The 19,910-nt window shown below is 52.2% G+C and overlaps 2 protein-coding genes across 11 annotated transcripts; one reads left to right on the plus strand and one right to left on the minus strand.

The window, feature by feature from the left end:
• Positions 1–1,666: 1,666 nt before the first annotated feature.
• Positions 1,667–6,087, plus strand: Tmub2 (transmembrane and ubiquitin-like domain containing 2). Of its 3 annotated transcripts, XM_087572309.1 has the most exons (4): positions 1,667–1,816; positions 2,377–2,431; positions 3,984–4,547; positions 4,783–5,898. In XM_087572309.1, the coding sequence occupies exons 2-4, from the start codon at positions 2,397–2,399 to the stop codon at positions 5,141–5,143; spliced, it is 960 nt and encodes a 319-aa protein (XP_087428435.1). In that variant the 5' UTR covers positions 1,667–1,816; positions 2,377–2,396; the 3' UTR covers positions 5,144–5,898.
• On the minus strand, positions 5,962–13,663 carry Atxn7l3 (ataxin 7-like 3). 8 transcript variants are annotated; one of them, XM_087570804.1, is made up of 13 exons: positions 13,075–13,663; positions 11,615–11,725; positions 11,183–11,315; positions 10,808–10,979; positions 10,526–10,623; positions 10,329–10,351; positions 9,959–10,004; positions 9,755–9,840; positions 9,377–9,445; positions 9,103–9,146; positions 8,808–8,879; positions 8,573–8,730; positions 5,962–8,487 (listed from the first exon to the last, which is right to left on the minus strand). In XM_087570804.1, the coding sequence occupies exons 2-13, from the start codon at positions 11,663–11,665 to the stop codon at positions 8,339–8,341; spliced, it is 1,101 nt and encodes a 366-aa protein (XP_087426930.1). In that variant the 5' UTR covers positions 11,666–11,725; positions 13,075–13,663; the 3' UTR covers positions 5,962–8,338. The 8 variants fall into 8 exon arrangements, with proteins under 8 accessions (XP_087426930.1, XP_087426928.1, NP_001417062.1 ...); XM_087570802.1 differs by having other exon boundaries at positions 9,959–10,025; NM_001430133.1 differs by having other exon boundaries at positions 9,755–9,783; positions 13,075–13,461.
• Positions 13,664–19,910: the final 6,247 nt, after the last annotated feature.

The raw sequence follows: 19,910 nt of genomic DNA on the forward strand, positions 1-19,910 counted from the left end.
GAGTTCAAGGTCAGCTTGGGCCACTAGGAGAACTGTTGCAAAACAAACACCTAAGTCTCAAGGTTCAATAGTTTAGGAAAGATAAAGAGAACATCAACAGCGTCATGAAAAAATGACTAGGGAGGGGCCAGTGAGATGGTATGGAGGTTGCCACAAAGGCTGATGACATTGATTCAATCTCTGGGAACCACAGGGTAGTAGAAGGATCAAGTTCCACAAGTTGTCCTCTGACCTCCACATTTGGGCTGTAGTGCACACATCTACATATACGCAATCAATAAATAAAATGACCAAGAAGTTAAGATCTATCAAAACACTGAGTTAATCTCATGGTGGTACCTAGATGGCACTACACCGGTTCTCAACCTGCAACCTCATGTTCCTCATGTTGTGGTGCCCCCCAACCGTAAAGGTTTTTGTTGCTACTTCACAACTGTAATTTTGCTACCTTCATGATTACTAACATAAAAATCTGATATTCAATTTCTTGTTTTTTTAAAGTTTTATTTATCTGAGTACACTGTAGCTGTCTTCAGACACGCCAGAAGAGGGCATCAGGTTGTGAGCCACCATGTGGTTGCTGGGAATTGAACTTAGGAAGGGCAGTCAGTCAGTGCTCTTAACCGCTGAGCCATCTCTCCAGCCCCACTGCTCTTTAGTTTCTAGTATGGTATAGCCTTACTACAGGGGTGATGGCTGAATCTGCTCTGTTTGAGTCTGGCCATCTGATTTGTTGTAAAGCTTGGAAACTTACTCCATCACCGGGGCCATCTCTCCAGCCCCGGTATGCGACTTCTGAAAGAGTCGTTAGACTAAAAGGTTGAGAACGGCTGCTCTACTACATAGGAAATCACAGACAAAAAAATTGGAAAAACTAATCCAGGGTGATAGATGGAAAGATGTTTCAATGGTTAAGAGCACTTGTTGCTCTTTCTAGAAGACTTGAGTTCTCTTCCCAGCACTCAAGACTGGCAATTTACAACCTCTTGTAACCTTAGCTCTTGGAGATCCAATGCCCTCTTCTGGCTTCTGCAAGCTCCCACACACGACATACACATAGAAACAAAAAACAAACAAACAAAAAAAAGAGATCATTTTTTTAAGAGAGCACTGCATTTGTATCTGCCTAAAATGCCTTACGGCTTTATTTATCAAAGCTATATGGGGCAGAAATCTTCCAGTACTTAAGACTTTAAATTGTATTCTTGCCCGTCTCCTCGAGTAACAACTATCTTAGAAGTCAGAAATACAAACCTTACCGCTCCCAACATTGGAGCACGGTGCGTACTGGCGGAGCAGTAATGAATCCCATTAGCTCTGGAGCACGAGATCCAAGCCGGAAGGAAAAACCACGCGGGAAAGAAGGAAACCTAACGACCGGTAGACCAGCAGAGCTTGCCAGGGCAATCTCCTGAGCATGAAACCACGCCCCTTCCACAAGCACCCCCCACCCTCTTCTCTTTTTGCCCCGCCTCTGACCTCCAGGCGGCCCGAGGCCACGCCCACTGGGCGTGGTCTTACGGACGGAGTTCCGAAATCCCGCCAACAGTGACTCCGCCCCTCCTGCCGCGGCGCAACCTGGCCCTTTTATTTAAAGATTACGTTTACGTCAGTCCGCCTTACGTAGCTTTGCGTCATCGGTACAAGGCGGGGGGCGGGACTTCCTGTCCCGGATGTTAACAGCTTCCGAGAAAAGCCGGAAGAGATCGGAGCCTGGACAGAATCCTGAATTGCCAGCCCCTCCCCTGACCCCTACGGAAAGACGAGTACAAAGACTGCCCTGGCGAAGTCAAAACATTTATCCTGGCTTTGTCAGGTGAGGCTCTCCTTCCCCATCGAGGCACAGTAACAATCCAAACCCCCTTTAATTTCCCATGACTCCTCGCGTCCTCAAGCTCCGCCCCTTCTCCTCTGCCCCGCCCCGAAGTTTGAGGGGTGTGGATGGTTTGCGACCCCTATCCCCGGACCCCCGCTTCCTCACCTGACCCTAAACCATCACTGACCGGGAGAGTCGGGCTTGGGCACTGCGTCCGAAACCCGGAAGCCCCTCGGCTCGGGGGACCCATGGACTCCACTGCCAAGGGAATAGAACCTCTCAGACGCCGAGCCTTCACCTCAGATAAAAGCACGGTCGGAGACGACTCCCGACAGTGCGGTCGGGGTCGTCCACTGACTGAGGAGAGAGCTGAAGCCTTGGATCAGACAGATGCAGGGTCCTATCTGGCCCCTGCCCACGGCAGTTCCCTGTGTCCTCCGTTTCCATCTGTCTTTGCCACAGTTTCCTTTTGTGTAAATCACGGTTCCTGACATTAACCTTACCATCAGGGTTTAGTTGTGGGAGTGAGACGTAATTGCTATCATTTGTTTATTGAACAGTGTTAATTATTTTTGCTTCGATGATTTCACGTCATCTTCAAAACAACCTTATGAGGTAGGTAACCATTTTAAACGCCACTTTACTGATGAGAAAGCTGAGGCTTTGAAAACGTTGTTGCAAGTTGCATAGCTAGAAGAGAGGCTAGACAGTGATCTGTAATTGCTTCCCTGACTCCAGGGCCAATCTGTTAAATAAGGCTGTGGAAATTCTTTGAATGTTGGTGTGTTCCACAAATATTCCTTGAGCAGTTACTGTGGCATTGCATTAAGAGCTTCAAAGAGCACTACCTTCAGTTCTTATCTTCCAGGAGTCAATGAAGAGATGGACAGGTTATAAGTATAATGATGCTTTATGGGTGCTGTGAGAATAGTCTGATAATGATAATCACCAGATGGATTAGCCCAGAGACAGCTGTGAAAGTAGATTCTCCAAGGAAAAGAGAAAGTACTCCGAGGAATATGCAGAGAGCCTCCAGCGCTTTCTCAGAAGCCACAGAGAGGGAGAACCTTCATATCACAAGACAGACTGAAATAAGGATTGTGAGAACTGTTGGGAAATTTTTCCAAATAATTTCTACTTGGGCAGTGGTTTTCTTGAAGCTGTCTCATGTAGCTGAGGCTGGCCTTGAACTTGCAATGTAGTGGAGGCTTGTCTTGAACCTCGTATCCTACTGCCTTTATTTCCCAAGTTCTGGGATAACTGGAGTATATGCCAGAACAGTGATTTTGCAGTTGTAAGCCAAGCCCATGGAGACTAAAGAGGATAGTGTTTCTGGTGACTGCCCTAAGTGACTCCCCAGAATTTGCCAGAACAGTTTAATAGATGAACATCTCTGCTGATAGTCCCAACGTATTTGTCTATTTGAAGTGATCTGATTCTGTCCTAGATAGATCAAAGTGTATTTATTTATTTGGCTCTTGACATCTGGGCATGAATGAGTGTATGGCCATGAATGAGATGTAATCAAAAGAGAATCTGGCAAGGATGGCTGCACAAGGCCTATGAAGGAGTCTGTTTATTCTCTGAAGCAGCCATTGAGGCTGCTGGGGGTGGGGGTGTGTGCATATGTGCCTGGTCACGTGTTAGAAATCCTAGAGAAATTCCAGGCTTAAAGAAGCAAAATGGAAGCTGGGCAGTGGTGGCACATGCCTTTGATCCCAGTACTCAGGGGCAAGTGAGTTTGAAGCTAGCCTTGTCTATAGAGCAGGTAGTTCCAGAACAGCTGGGGCTACACAGAGAAACCCTGTCTTGAAGAGAAGCAAATGCTCTTTCTCCATTATTCGCCAAGTACAAAAGAAAAAGAAAAAGCAATCAGCTGGTGACAAGTTTATATGAGGCTTTTCTGGTGACCCATGCTCCTTATGGGCACAGAATCTGAAAGCTAGAGTTTCACAATAGAGGCCAGGGGGCCAAGGGTGAGTCTTTAACTTGAGATTGAGGGTCTGCTACTGTTAGGAGATTGGCTGGCTGTCCTTCCTACATAATACCAAAACCCCATCTTTTTTTCCTTTGCTTTAACCCCAGCCTGCCTCAGAACCAAAATAAACTAGAAACCTGGTTCTAATTCTTGGGGCTCTGCTGATGCTGTCCCCCTTTGTTCCTGCAGCGTGGACCCGGTCAGCAGCCAAGCCATGGAGCTCTCTGATGTCACCCTCATTGAGGGTGTGGGTAACGAGGTGATGGTGGTGGCAGGTGTGGTGGTGCTGACTCTAGCCTTGGTCCTAGCCTGGCTTTCTACCTATGTAGCAGACAGCAGTAACAACCAGCTGCTGGGCACCATCGTGTCAGCAGGTGACACATCGGTTCTCCACCTGGGCCATGTGGACCAGCTGGTAAACCAAGGTACTCCAGAGCCGACTGAACACCCCCATCCATCAGGGGGCAGTGATGATAAAGCTGAAGAGACCAGTGACAGTGGGGGAGACACCACTGGAGAACCTGGAGCTAGGGGAGACATGGAGCCCAGTCTTGAGCATCTCCTTGACATCCAAGGCCTGCCTAAGCGACAAGCAGGCCTGGAGAGCAGTCGCCCGGAAGCTTCACTGGGATTAGATGATAGCACCTGCCTCTCTCCCAGCCCTAGCCTCATCAATGTTCGGCTCAAATTCCTCAATGACACTGAGGAGCTAGCTGTGGCCAGGCCAGAGGACACTGTGGGTACTCTAAAAAGGTGAGTAGGCTGGAAAGAGGGCAGTTGCTAATGACTTGTGCCTCAGGTGTTGGTTTCCCTGAAGAAGTTGGTGCATATATGTGAGCAAATGAAGAACTTTAAGGGCTGGCCTCTGCAAAGAGGAAATGGGAGAATTCCATAGACAGACCACCAGTATCTTCCATGCCCTGCTTGTTGGTCCAGGCCTTTCTTTATAGCCTTGTTCTTTATCCAGTCTTTCTTTTCATCCTTGTAGCAAGTACTTCCCTGGACAAGAGAGCCAGATGAAATTGATCTACCAGGGTCGGCTGCTGCAGGACCCAGCACGCACGCTGAGTTCCCTGAACATTACCAACAACTGCGTGATTCACTGCCACCGCTCACCCCCAGGGGCAGCAGTTTCTGGCCCCTCAGCCTCCTTGACCCCAACCACTGAGCAATCCAGCCTTGGTGTCAACGTGGGCAGCCTCATGGTGCCGGTGTTTGTGGTGCTCTTGGGTGTGGTCTGGTACTTCCGTATCAATTACCGCCAGTTCTTCACAGCACCTGCCACTGTCTCCTTGGTTGGAGTCACAGTCTTCTTCAGCTTCCTAGTATTTGGGATGTATGGAAGATAAGGACATCGGGAGACATAGAAAGGCATGGTCGTCCTCCTTCTTGGCCTCCCCCCTTTCCTGGCCAGAGCTGGGCCCAAGGACCTGGGAGGGATGGGAAAGGTATGGTGGGTACCCTGTCCATAGGACCCAGGAGGTGTATGGCCTCCCTTCATGTCCATAGGGTACAGATATCTCTGCAAGCACAACTCAGGTAGAAACAAGGACATCATCTTCCCTCTTGGAATCCCAATGTTCAAAGGCCAAGCTCAGAAGCCTGGGCACTGGGCCTTCCCTCCTGGCTGTGGCCCTAGCCCAGTGTCTTGCATGTCTGTTCACAAACCCCCAGGGTTGCTGCCAGGGCAGCTCAGCATGGCCGTAGCATACCTCTATAGGGAGTCTGAAGTACCTTCCACTCCTTAGAGTGTGGACCTTTGGAAACTAAAGTCACAGGGATGAAGACTGCAGTCTTACCTATAGCATCCAGCTGCCACCACCTCCTTGTGTGTGTCCCTTGTAGCAGGAATAGGATATTTTGCTTTCTTTTAAAGCACTTTGCTTGCCCTTCTTTTCTAAATAGTCCTGTATAGAGCTCAGTCAGGAAGGGGATTGGGGCAGAAGGCCAAGCCCCAGCTGCTGCTAACCTAGGCCTAGGACTGCCAGAGTGCTGGCCCTAATCCAGTGCCCTGCCCAATTCCGAGGATGAGTTCTAGGTATAGATTGCCCTCCCCTAGGCCCTTAGATGGTCAATATGAATGAATAAAATTCCATTTTGTGGCTATGAGCCTCTTTGTGACTGCTCTGCTCCCACCAACATGGTAATGAGAGTGGGTAGGCCAGGCTACCAACGGGAGATGCAATTTATTTACACCAGCAGCCATGGGGGCAGAGGGGAATACACAGCGTTTACAAAGTTAGCTACCTGTACAGGATGGATTACATATGCAAAAATAAAAATCTCAAGACCACAGGACAGCGTGAGCCCCACCCCCCTCCCCCAATGACCCCAGCATGCGGTAATGCCAGGCGGGTGGCCCCTGGGCATGCGGGGGGGAGTGATGCATGGAAGGAAAAGCCACCGGCCATGGAAATTAGTACAGAACCCCCCACACACAGACACATGATAGGATACAGGGTGGACACCTAGCCAGGGTGGGGAGGATGGGAATTGAAACCCACACAGCCTGCTGTTAGAGGGAGAGAGTGGGGAGTTCCTAGCCCCTGTTCAACTACACAGTAGGGAGGGCATACTCCCCAGAAGGAAGGGGTTTGTTCCCTCTGGGTCCCTGCTGGACCAAGCCCATCTCTCACCCAGCCCGGGCAGGGGATTCTGCCCTAAGGGTGAGCCAAGGAACAATGGGGAAGTTTTTGTGGACAAACCAGTTCCCAAGCTACTCCCTCCAACCAGAGGGGAAAGGGAGAGGTGGGAGAGCAGAGTGAGTTGGCCTGAGCTGCAGCTACTTCTCCAAAGGGATAGGGGCCTGGGCCAGCTTCCCGACCTTCAGCAGGTTCTCACGCTGTGCTTGGTAGTGGGGCCGGCCCGAGAACCTTCTCTTTCCCCCTCTAGTGAGAAGGCTATGGAGGGGACCACGGACAGAGGGGCCCAGGCTCCAGGATTTATTCTAACTTCTGCCAAAATTAGTTTGACTTCTTAAAAAATAATCACAATACTTGGGTTAAAAAATCAACTTGTAACCAGGCATCAGCCACAGTGAGAACCACCCCAGGGGAGACTGGGGTTCCAGACAGGGTACTGTAACCCTAGCACTGTTGTTCCCTTAACCCTCTGGGTCCCTAACCCAAATCAGTCCAACCAGTCCTGGGTACTAGCTACCCAATATGGGAGTGGCTCCCCCTGGGAGGAGAGGGGACATGTATAGCAAGTGCCAGGAAACTTGGCTCAGGATCAACCCCATCCCTGTCAGCCCACAGCCAGATCTTGCAGCTCCGAGGTGTGATGGTACCTTAGAGGTGGGATATGGATCAGGTAGATGGGTGCTCTGGCATGACAGTCCCACAGAGGGGCAAGAATACCCCTCCAAGCTCCGCTGACAACCCAGGGCAGAGACTACCTTCTTATCCCACCCTACTCCTAGCAAAGGGAGAGGCACAAGATTAGGGTTTTTCCTCAGAGCCCCAAACCACAAGTACAGAATAAATAACTTAAAAGCGGCAAGGGAAGGAAAACAGGGCAGGCTTTAGAGGCGAGAGCGCTGAGAGGAACTGAAGCTGGTCAAGGTAAAGGGGGTTGGGGGGCAAGCAGCAGCTGGGAACTCAGGCTGCCCCAGCAGGGCAGGGCAGGGCAGGGTAGGGCAGGACAGGGCAGGGTGCAGGATGGGAGGGAGAATATGGGGCCACCCCAGGAGGGTGAGGCTGGGCCCCTTCCTGGGGCAGGGAATGAGGTAAGAAACATTTCAAATAAAGCAGCACCGTCCCTCTCACCTGGGCCGTTCCTCACAGCCCTGGGGCAGGGAGGGCAGGGGGCCACTCTGATACAGGCTCCCTCTTCCTACCCTCCCCTTCCCATTCCTTGAAGCTGTAGAGGCTGGAGGCCCTTTCCCGGCACCCAACAACAAAAGGACAGCTCCTGCTGCCAAGGAGGCCCATGGGGACTGAGGGGAAAGGGCTGCCCCCTGTGAGGCAGTTCTGGACGCCCACCTTAGCAGACAGCACTGTGCCTGCTGACCCCGGGGAATGGGGACATCTGATAGGACTCTGCACACAAACAGGACATAGCAGCCCTGCCCCTCAGCTCCAAGCACCAGACCCTTTCACATTGCTGAGGGCAGCCAGGGGAGGCCCCCTCTGGGCTCAGCTTCCAACCCAAAGCCGCCTGGGTAGCCACAATGCCCCTCGGCAGGGCTTAGTCCAGTTCCTGGGGTGGGGAGCAGGCAGTGCCCTGGCACAGTGCCCAGGTCAGGCCCCCAGCCTAGCTGGACATCCAGTAACTCACAGAATAAATAGGAAAACCGCCTCCCCACCAAACTTATGTCCAAGGCATAATATGTCCAGGTCTGAGTCCTGCACGCCGAGGGGTCATGCTTCATTGCAGAGGATCCTGACACCCCCCAGGGGCACATATTGGATCCTCTGCCTGCCTGGCCCACCAAGCTTCCCATGCCCAAACCCCCAGCAGCTGTCCATGTGCCAGGCTATGCTGCCTGGGTGGGGGTCGGGAGAGAGGGCTCTCTCAGCCAAAGGCTATTCCTTGCACCCAAGTCAGTTGATGTCCTCATAGATGCTGGGCGCTGGGGGAGCCGGTGGCTTTGGCTTTTTCTTCTTGTTGGAGCCCAGGCCAGAGGCAGTCCCTACCAAGCTCAGATGGGATTTCTTTTTCTTGGTTTTCCGTGATTCAGAGCTGTTGGTACCTACAGAAGAAGAGTCACACGGGATGAAAGTGCAATTGTGGAAGGGTGCCCACTGCCAAAGCCCAAGATCAAGTGCATGGTATACCTAAACCCCATCCCTGATTTTCACTAGTCTTGGAGGAGCCTGAATCAGACGGTGAGAGATCAGAAGAACCGTCCCACTGAAGCCGGCTGAGGAGGGCCTGGCTGTCAGTCATGTCAAAGCCATCATTGTCCAAGGAGCTCTCTACCTCTGGAAGAACGCTAGAAGGAGGAATCAGAGACATGTTAGGGAAAAGAGCAGCAACCTGACCCACCGCCCTCCTGGAAAGGACACTTACGCCGAGGGCCCAAGGAAATAAATCCGCACGGTTCGCCTCTGCTCATCCGTGTGCTGCGGGCAGCGTAGTGACCTGGTGGGGACAGAATGATCAGACCCTGACAAGGCAGGGAAGGACTTCAGGAACTCAGGTGAAGCAGAAGCTGGAGGGACAGGGAAAGAGTCAGTGGTGAATCCCCAGATGGTGGCTAATGAGGCCTACTGGATGAAGGGAGGGTAAGGGTGGGCCCACTGTCAGATCCAGGGGTACGCCCAACCCATGCCCAGTCAGCCCCCTTTTAAGTTTCCAAGCTCACCTTGTGCACATCTTCTTGGTATGTTCAGAAATTACTCCACATTGCTGGAAAAAAGAACACAGCTGAAAGGAGGGGCAGGAGACCTGCTCGAAACACTAGATGCTCCCTCTATACCAGCGCTAGACTGACCAAGTAGAAACCAACCCCAGAGCTAGTGGACTAGGAAGCCCACTTTCACAGAACACTATGGCTCCTGCTGCTGTGCCACCTGTCTCCTTCAGGGTCCTACTCCCTGTCCAGCCCACACCAAAGCCCTCCCTCTCCAGTTACACACTGTGGTGAGCAGGCTCCGCAGCTCTTCTGGCCCCAGGGTCTCATAGCTGATCCCAGTTGAGTTGCTATACTGTGAGAAAACCAGAGGTACAGGTTAGAAGTAAAAAACGGGTCAGAGAAGTAAAGAGTGGGCAGCCAGAAAAGGAGCGGATGGAGAAGCAGTCCCTCTCACCCTTGCCTCCAAGTAATTTTCCAAGTCCTTCCAATCTACCTGCACATAGACACGGAGACGGGACCCACAAAGAACATGAACACCCAAGGCTTAAATAGCGCTACAAGCACTTGTAGTTGTCACAGCATCCTGGCCTCATTTTTCCAAATCCCAACCACCTCACAAGAGTAAGGAGAAGCACACGAAGGGCAGGCAGCATCCACTCACCTTAAAAGGATCGGAGTTGCTAAGTTCCCCTGAAGAAGAAAAAAGAAGGGGAAGGGTGTTTGATGCAGAGGTACAGACAGAGAACCCTGAAAATAACCAGAGAGGAAGTGGGGGTGACAGAAGGATCACAGGCCCTCCCTCATCCCCACTCCAAGCCCTGTAGTAACATAGCTAGCAGCACCCTGTGGGTCTAGCCCCACTTACCATTTTTGTGTTTTAGAGACTTGGATCTTCGAGGGGAATTAGGGTTCTGGAATGGGAGATACCATAGCTTTGGGGAAAGGGCAATGATAAGGGGGAGCCGAGAACCCAGGGAAGGAAAAAAGATTTGACAAAGAAACAACCTCAAACGAATACTATCCCTCCCAGTAAGACTGTCTGTCTAGATTCCCTCCCTCCCTCCCACCAACAAAACCTCTGGAGCTCCCATCCACCAGACACCCTTACTCCCAAACCCAGGGATGCCCCCCAGTGACCTCACACTTGAGTCAAAAGACCTGAGCACTCCCTGCCCAAAGGGTAGAGAGTATCTGTCCTTCACCCAAACTTCCCCCATGCTCGCCCCGGCTCTCACCTTGTCTGATTTTCTCTTCTTGGCTGGGGGACAACAGAACAAAGAACAGTTACTTTCACGGTCTCGTTCTCAGAGCATTCATGTTTTTAAGAACTGCATTCTTCCCCCATCACGACAGCTCAAGGCGAATGTATACTCCACTTCCATCTTCCCTCTTCACCCCAGCTTCTCCCAGGTTTCCCCAGATCCCCAAACACCTTTCTTCTCTGAGCCATAGGACCAGTCATTGTCATTGATGTCATCGTTGTCTTCTTGGTCACTCTCAGACTTGTTCATATTGTTGCTATTGGCAATCCTGCCCAGAGTTGAGAAGAAAAAGGGTCAAGGCTCTCACCCATCTGCACGTGAATTCACAGTGAAGCATGCAAGGACCAAGTGTGGCCCACCCTCTGTACCCTATCGGTGTCCCCATGAGACTACACTGAGGTACAAGTGGCCCGAGATGTGCATCACTGGGGCTGGAAGCGGGAGGTTCTCACCGACGGTTGGCGATCCGGCTGCTGTTGCGGCCCATTCCCAGGCACTTCTCCAGGTGGGGGGCAAAGCGGGAGGCAGCAATACTGCGGCTGCAGTTGGGGCAAACGCACTCCTTGCTCTTCCACTGGTTGAAAACCTGTCCAAAGATGTCCAACCCAGGCTGGTCCACGATCTCTGGGGACAGGAGAGGCGTGGCGATCAGAGCAGGCAGGGTACCCCAACTTCTTGTTCTCGCCTATGGTCCCAGGTTCTCTTTAAACTCATTCTTGCCTAAGCTCACAGGAGCTCCAGGCTCTGCAAATAGGGCAGTTTCCACAGAACCCTCTAAGCCCTTCCTAGGCAGAGCTAGACCACTCCCATTCCACCCTGAAGCTCACCAAAATCCTTCATGCTATCAGGATCTGTATCATCCAGGAAGAAGTAGCCACACTTGACAGCCCGGTGTACTTCAAAGCAGAATCCCAAACAAGAATCCTCGACCAGGTCAGCATATATCTCCTGAGCGATGGCCTGGGCCCCAGGAGAGAACACCAACATTCATGGTCACAAGGGTAGCACCCTGCCTCGAATGAACAACTCTGGCCAACAGAATCTCCTGGCCCTGACCAAACATGCTGCCTTCTTTGCCACTTTCCTGACCTTGATTTTTGAGTTCCTTCTTCCTCCCAGATCCTTGGGCCTTTTCAGCTGTTATTCCCTCTAAGGAACAAGGCTGACTATCCAAATTCCTCCTTTGGCATAGATGCCAGATTTAGCGACGCAGAGACATCAAGAGAAAGAACTGGAGGCACACGTGGGGGAGCCCTCACCTCTAGTTTGCTGTTATCCAGGCCAGACAAAGACATTTCCTCCATTTTCATTTGTAAACTCTTGTGGAGACGGCGCTCTGACTGCTCATAGCACAGCGGGCGGCAACACGGCTGCACACATGGAGGTGGGGGTGTTGGTGTGAGTCCAAGACACCTCCAGAGACTGCCACCTCCCCTCCCCACCTCCAAGCCCAGGGCTTAATCCTGGCATCAGAGTGTCTCCCCCCAACCCCCCAAGGCTCCGGTTCCTTAAGTCTATAGTCCTTCAGGGCCTGAAAAGCAGAGGTGGCCTAGTCCTTCCCAGGCCTTAGCTCAGGCCCTGAACTATACTGCCTTGCCAATCAGACTCTAGGTCTACAGGAGGCAGCAGCTCATCCCAGGTACCCAAAACTCAAACCCCTCTTTGATACCCATGGTGCAATGCAGCAGGGGGAGGAGAAGGAACTCTAAGGCCTCAAAGCAAACCCACAGGGTGTGGCAAAGAACTGCACAGACTCCTCAAGACAACCCCGTTTCCCTAAGGACTGTCAGAGTCACCTCTGCTTTCAGCCAGGATGTCCACTTGGGGGGGTACTGCTACCAGAAGTAGGAATGGCCCTAACACCCTACAACCTTCACCCCACTGTCTTCTCTTAAAATAAGCCTGCCACTCTACGAGAGGAACAGAGCCCACAGAAGCCTACAGGCAAAGGGCATTTCTCGACACCAAGAACATGAGCAGAGGAGAGTCCCGTGGTACGCACGGGAGGAGTGGGCACTCCCCTTACCTGTTCTTTTAGATCGCACCCTCCCTCCCTCAGGACCAGCCCGGAAGTCTCTCCAAGAGCCCCAAAGTCCAGAAAACCCAACCGTAGGATTTAGAAACAGTGCCCACAGTTCCGGGCCCCACTGAACAGTGGGTACGAGTTTAAGGAGCTGCCGGCCTCGAGTGGGGTGGGGACTGACAAATGAGCCAGGGGCACTGGGAAGGGGAGCAGGCCGTGTCGAGGCTCTTCTCCCGTCCTTGCGGCACTGCTGCTGCATCATACCGACTAGGGGGAGGAGAGCCAAGCCGCCCAAGGCCGGCGGCGGGCCGGGACAGACCGACCCCCAGAGAGTAAGCAGAGTGGGACACGTCCCGACCCCTCTAGGTCGCCGCCTGCCCAGATCCCAGACGGGCCGGGGAGAGGATTCCGGGAGGGTGTCTCTATTGTCCCGGGGGCTGGGGCCTGGCTCCCTAACAAAGGCCCCGCGCCCCCTCCCCGGCCGGCCCTGCCCCGCCCAAGGAGGACCCTGCCAGGGGGAGACCGGGGGGCCCCGGCCCGGCCGGGAAGCCGGGGAAAGCCGGGCGTTTCCGCGTCGGCCCTGGGGGAGGGGAAGGGGCGCTGACCCAGACCTGGGGGGGAGGGGGCCCAAGCCCCGCCTCGGGCCCCGCCCCCCGCCCCCCGCAGGCCCCTCCCCCGTCCCTGTTCCGTACTCACCCCGCCCGGGGGGCCGCGCCGGGGCCCGGCGGCCTCTCAGGGCCGCGTCCTCCGGCGGCGGCGGCGACGGCGGCTGCTCCGGAGCCCCATGTCCGTCGGTCCGTCCTCGCCTCTCCCCGGGGCCCGGGGCCCGGGGCCGGGGGGTCGGGCTGCCCCCCCGCCTCGCCGCCTCACCGGGCGGCCATGGCCCCTTCCCCTCCCTTCTCGTCCCGTCGCCGCCTCCTCCTCCTCACCTCACCCCGCCCGCGCGCAGTCCGCGCGCCGTCCGCGCGCCCCTCCCCCCGCCCCCCACTCCAGCCCGCCTCTCCCGGGCGGGGGGTGCGGCGCGAGCCCGGAGCGCGCGCGCGTGCCGCGACCGGAGGATGGATGGATGGAGCGAGCGAGGACGCGAGCGTGCGCGCGCGCGCCCCTCTCCCCCCTCCCTCGGCGCGGGCGCGAGGCCAGGCGCGAGCGCGCTCCAACCTCCTCCTCTTCCTCCTCCCGCCCCTCCTCAACACCCCGCCCTCGCCCTCCCTTCCTCTTCCTCCTTTCGCTTTCGCGCGCCCAGCGACTGCTCGCGCCTGCTAGAAGGGCCCGAGCGCGTGCATCTGCCCTGCGGCCGCAGCTCGGCAGCATTTGCTCCAGGGGGCGGGGACCGGGAGGGGAGGAGGGGCGCCACGCCGCCGTCCAAAGTACCGGCGGACGGGAACTGGGGCGGGGAAATGGGCGGGGCCTCCGTGGACAAGTTCGACCAATCGCAGAGTGTCCTGGGCCCACGAAGCCCAATAGGCTTGAGGTGGGTGGGGCAGCGTTCAAGGTGAGGTGCGCGGTGCGCCAGGGGCGGAGACTTGGTGCGGTCCCGGCCGGCTCAGGGGCGGAGGCAACGGGGTGGCGTCGAAAGAGAGCGCCGGCTCCCAGCCGAGCCTGGGACGCCTTCCGGCCCAGGCATCCCCGCCCTTCCCGCGGGGCTCCCAGCTCTGCTCCCCGGCCGCTCCCCACTTTGACCCCGAGGCATACAGTCAGTTGTGTGAGGAGTCTGGGCTTGAAATGGGGTGCAGTTAGGCGCTCAGGAAGGAACACCCTTAAAAGGTGTTGGTCTGCATTCGTTCTGTGCGTTTCTGAGTGGGTCACTAGCCACCCCAGGCCTCCGAACCGAGAAGAGCTAAAGGGAAAAGATCCACTGCCGAGCGCAAGCTGCGTCCTTCTGAGCGGAGCGCGCTCCCGCCCTTATCCTAATTTAGATCCCACACCTGCTCGCCTTTCCTGCTTCCGGAGCCCACGCTGGACCCTCCACCTCTCAGACAGCCGGCTTGGCACGGGCCAGATTCTGCCTACACTAAATGCTGCTCCGCTGGGAGGGCCCTTATCCGCATACTCTTGCCTCCTTAGTTTCGGGAGGAAAGGTCTTTTTCTCAGCCACCGAAGGTGTTTAGATTTGCGCTCACATCTACGTGGCTGTGTCTGCTGCCTCGACGCTGTTGCGTGACAGCCCTCTAACATCATAAAACTAAACCCTGAAATCACTTACTTTGAGGCCATCCTTGGTACTTCACTCTTCAGCAAGCATTTATGGAGATCGTTGGTAGATAGTTAGAAGCGGTTAAAACCACATTAGTTCTGAATTTAACTTGGTGGACCAGGCAAAAGAGCTTTTTCTAACTCTCTTGTCCACTACCAGAGGGCATAATGAGTATTTAACTCATTGGAAAGACAATTAAGTTTATGCCCAGCCACTCCTTTTACCACAACCCGAAGGAGGTAGAGGCAGGAGGATTTCTGTGAGTTGAGGCCAGCCTGATCTACATAAATGCTTCCAGGGCTACATAGTGAAACTCTGTCTCAGAAACAAAACAAGCTAACATGCAAGTCAGCGTCTGACAGACTCTTAGGTGTCTGGTAATCTTAACTTGTATTGTCTTTTGTTTTTACTCCATTGACACATGGTCTCATTATGTAGCCCATCCTGCCTCGGTCTCCCAAATGGTGAGTGCAGGGATTACAGTATTATGTTGTTATATCAATTGTTACTCTGGTTTTTTTTTTTTTAAACTGGAGAGATGGGTGTGGGTGTTGGGAACCAAACGTTTGTCCTTTTGGCTGTGATCGTAACCTCTGCAGGCTGAGCCGCCTCTCCAGCATTGGTTGTGATTTCAGTTTTCCTTCTATTTTTAAATGATTCTTTATGATGTCTTCATTACAAAGCTAACATTAAAAAAAAAAAATGTTAACAGCACAATCCGGATGCTGAGAGACAAAGATGGAAAGTCACAGTCTCCCCGGGGTAGGAAGACATGGAGGAAAAGAATTGAAAATTCCTGTGATTAAAAAAGGAAAGAGGCTTACAGGGTTCAAACGTGGGTAGAAGACATACATCAAGGGATGAAAGAGAATGATCAGAAAAGGCCACCACGGTGGCACCTACATAATGTGACTCAGATTGAACATCAGCACTGAAACAAAAATAATGTGGCCAGGTGTGGTGGCAGAGGCAGCCTGATCTCTGAGTTGGAGGCCAGCCTGGTCAAAGTCTCTTTCTGTCTCATTACATAGTGGCACCCTGGAGAGAGGGGGCAGGGGGAAAGAGAGAGAATGAATATGGATTAGGCTAAGGGCTGGCTGGAACATGAGATGTGAGGGGCAGTCAACAGCAGCAGGTTATGAGCAGACTAGAAGATCATACAGGTTCGAGCATATGGTGGAGTTTGTGCGGTTGAGCCATACAGATGTTGAGGAGAGCTGTGGGCATCGTCTGCCCAGACTTGTATGTATGCAACATCACTCTATTCTGGAGTCTAGCTGGCTGACCTCCCTGTGTGGAGTGAAGGAAAGGGAGACTCTGAAGGGCTGGAGAGATGGCTCAGCGGTTAGGAGCACTGACTGAGGGGTTGGGGATTTAGCTCAGTGGTAGAGCGCTTGCCTAGCAAGCGCAAGGCCCTGGGTTCGATCCCCAGCTGGGGGGGGGGGCGGGGGGGGAAGCACTGACTGATCTTCCAGAGGTCCTGAGTTCAATTCCCAGCAACCACAGGGTGGCTAACAACCATCTGTAATGGGATCTGATGCCCTCTTCTGGTGTGTCTGAGAACAACTACAGTGTACTCATATAAATAAAATTTTTAAAAAATCTTGAAGACAGAGAACTTACTAGAGGACATGACAAGATGATAGATTTGATTTCAGAGAAACTAGGGCCACTTTGGGACAGAATAGTACAGACTCAAAAGACGGTCGAGCTTAGATCAGGAGCAGCAGGAGCCAGGCTTATGGGAGTGGCCAGAATATGGCCTCAGACCTCACTGGTTCCTCACCTCCATTTCAGGAGTTCTTGCACTAATACTGTTTGTTTTTCTTTATCAAAATGAAGTCCTTCATCTCCTTGCCTTGGGGCATTTGTATATTCAGAAGAACCCTTTTGGCTCCTCCTGTTTCTCTGAATGTATCCCCATAAGGCCACCAGCAGCCATCCTCACACCCAACTTTTTTTTTTTTTTCCGGAGCTGGGGACCGAACCCAGGGCCTTGCACTTGCTAGGCAAGCGCTCTACCACTGAGCTAAATCCCCAACCCCCACACCCAACTTCCAAGTAATGGACCATCCAATTCATTGAGCATTTGGCCATGGCTGCTGTATGGTGATCTCTGGGCGCATGGCCTGGTTCTGTACCAGTTAATAAAGACTTAGTATTTAATCAGCCTTAGCTGATTCTGCTGTGTGTGAGGCCTTGGGGTTACAGTAAGGAGAAAAGGAGACACAGAGGCCTTGTATCTTGTAGCAGTAGAACTTGCAGTCCTACTGACATAGAAGAGACAAGTGTGAGGAAGGAGTCCAATCTGCTGAGGAAACAAAGGGCAGAAGGAAGCACCACCTGCCTGCAGTGTCTGAAAAGCCCACAAGAGGGCACTAGATCCCCTAGACCTGGAGTTACAGACAGTTGTGAGGCCCCATGTGGGTGCTAGAACTTGATCCTGGGTCCTCTGGAAGAGCAGTCAGTGATGTTAACAGTGAGCCTTCTCTCTAGCCCAAGACAGATTTTCTTTTTCCTTTTTTTTTTTTTTAAGATTTATTTATACCAGAAGAAGGCGTCAGATCTCATTACAGATTGTTGTGAGCTACTGTGTGGTTGCTGGAATTTGAACTCAGGACCTTGGGAAGAGCAGTCAGTACCCTTAACCACTGAGCCATCTCTCCAGTGACTTTATTTTCTTAACAATTGTTTTTGTTGTTGTTTGAGGCAAGCTCTCCTTACATAAGCTGGCCTTGAGCTCACAGAGATCTCTATGCCTCTACTCCACTGCTGTAGGATTAAAGCATATTCCACCACTCTCACTCTTAGACTCTTAAAGGATGTCCTGAGCCAGGTGGCTGTGGTGCACGCCTTTAATCCCCACATTGGAAAGGCAGGGGCAGGCAGATTTCTGTGAGTTTGCAGGCCAGCCTGGTCCTCCAGGACAGTCAGGGGTACACTAAGAAACTCTATCTAGAAAAACCAAATAAATAAATCAATAGAAAAGGATAAATAAACTAAAGAAATAAACAGAGTCCTGAATCACTAGGCAGAGAGGCTGGTGAAATGCTTGTCTGGTAAGTATGAGGCCTTCAGTTCAATTTCTAGAACTTTAGTGAAAAAAAGTCAGATGGGGTGCCACATGGAAACCCAGAGCTGGGAAGGTGAGAGCAGACAGGTCAATGGTTCACTGGGTCGCTGGGTCACTGGCCAGCCAGACAAACAGGCAACTTGCACATGAGAGACTCTCAAAAGAAAAGTAGGCAACATCTGAGGAACCACATTTGGTATGAACTCCATGCTCCACATATATACAACATATCCGAGGCAGAATACTAGAGTGTGTGTTTGAGCCATAGAGAACTTGTATGGCTGGAGCTGGGACGGAGCAGCCAGCAGAAGTGTTAGACCTGCCCTTGCCCTCACGGCCTGTGGTCTACAGTTCATCAGTCCCTTACTCGTGGCATTTTTTCTTTTTTTTTTTTTTTTCTTTTTTCTTTTTTTCGGAGCTGGAGACCGAACCCAGGGCCTTGAGCTAAATCCCCAACCCGGCATTTTTTCTTAAATGTCAAATTTATGCAAGAGCAATTTAGATGCCAGGTGACTGTGATGAACACGCAAGTTAAGTGTCTTCAACTTGGGGACAGAGATCACAAACAGGTAAATCCACAAGCGAGGAGATGAAGGCCTCTAGAGACTGTGGTTGTCTGTGAGATGACATTTGAGCTGAGGCCTGGAAAATGAGAAAATCAGCCTTGTGGATTGATAGAACACAATTCCAGGCAGAGAGCAAGAAGTGCAAAGAAGACAGCCATGGTGTCACCCAGCCCTCAGGAGGCAGAGCCAGGCAGATCTCTGAGCTTAAGGCCAACCTGGTCTACAGAGCAAGTTCCAGGACAGCCAGGGCTACACAGAGAAACCCTGTCCCAATAAAAACAAAGGCCAAAGACACTCTGATACCACATACTTGAGTTACAGAAGACAGAACTCTTGGCTGGACCATTGGGAGTGATTAGGGAGAATGTGGTGAAAAGAGAGAGAAAAGTATGTGTGTGTATGTATGTATGTATATATGTATGTATGTAGCCATTTTGAGGCAGAATCTTTTTTTTTTTTTCAGAGCTAGGGACCGAACCCAGGGCCTTGCACTTGCTAGGCAAGCGCTCTACCACTGAGCTAAATCCCCAACCCTTGAGACAGAGTCTTATGTAGTCCAGACTGGCTTCAAACTGACTGTGTAGCCAAGGATGACCTTGAATTCCTCGTCATCATACTGCCACCTCTCAATATTGGGATTACAAGGAGAGGCTACTGGGCCAGTCTTCAAAAACATGGTCTTTATTTTTGCGGTGCCAGGGATGGAACCCGTAGACTTGTGCACATCAGGCGCTTGCACTCTGCCCCTGAACCACATCCCCAATCCCCGCAATAAGGTCTGACTAGAGAAGTAATCACAATTCCTGGTTGGTTGTTTTGGAGACAAGTTCTCTCTGTGTACCCCAGGATGGCCTAGAACATGGAATGCCTCAGTGCCAACCTCCAACCTTCCAGGTTGTCACACGATGGGGGGAAAAAGAAACACACACTGAGTGTTGGGATTTCAAATACATGTCACCACACCTAGGCTTTTTGTTTGGTTTTGTTGTTGTGTACAGTCATTTTAGAGCAGTTATTTATTTATGAGACAGGGTTTATAGTAGCCCTAGATGGCCTCAAACTTACTATGTAGCTCAGGATTTCCTGAAACTTGTAATTCTCCTGCCTCAGCCGACCAAGTCCTGAGATCTCACAACGAGCTTCTCTCCCCACAACCTTTCTTTCTTCCTTGCAACTAGGTCTGTCCATAATGCACAGGCTGGTTTTGAACTCCTGTACTCAAGTAACCGTTCTAAGAAGCTTCTAAGCAGTACCACAGGTAAGCTCCACCTTAGATTTGTGTGTTTGGGTTTTTGAGATAGGCTCAGGCTGGCCTTCAATCCTGGGCAGTCTTCCTGACCCACCCTGGGTCAGGAAGTACTGGGATTACAGTGATATCTCATCACGCAGTTTCAAATTTGGCTTTTAAGACAATTATGCCTGCTGCATGCAGAACATACTTATTATAAGGAACAAGACTAAGCGAGAAGATGAACTCCAGGTCTTTCCAGAAACTGAGCAATGGCGGTGGCAAAAAGACGGAAATGTCCCCGTGGAGAGGCGAGACAGGTTTAGGGAGGGAAATAGCTTCAGGTGATAGATTAGGCACAGAAGTGAGGCAGGGAGAGAGGCCTGGAGACTGATACCTTGATCTCACAATTTCAGATCTTAGATAACTTTATGCTACTGTCGCAAAGTACGGCAGACTGGGTACATTATA

The sequence above is a fragment of the Rattus norvegicus genome, chromosome 10 (genome assembly GCF_021556685.1).
Source record: "Rattus norvegicus strain SHRSP/BbbUtx chromosome 10, alternate assembly SHRSP_T2T, whole genome shotgun sequence".
NCBI classification, from domain to species: domain Eukaryota; kingdom Metazoa; phylum Chordata; class Mammalia; order Rodentia; family Muridae; genus Rattus; species Rattus norvegicus.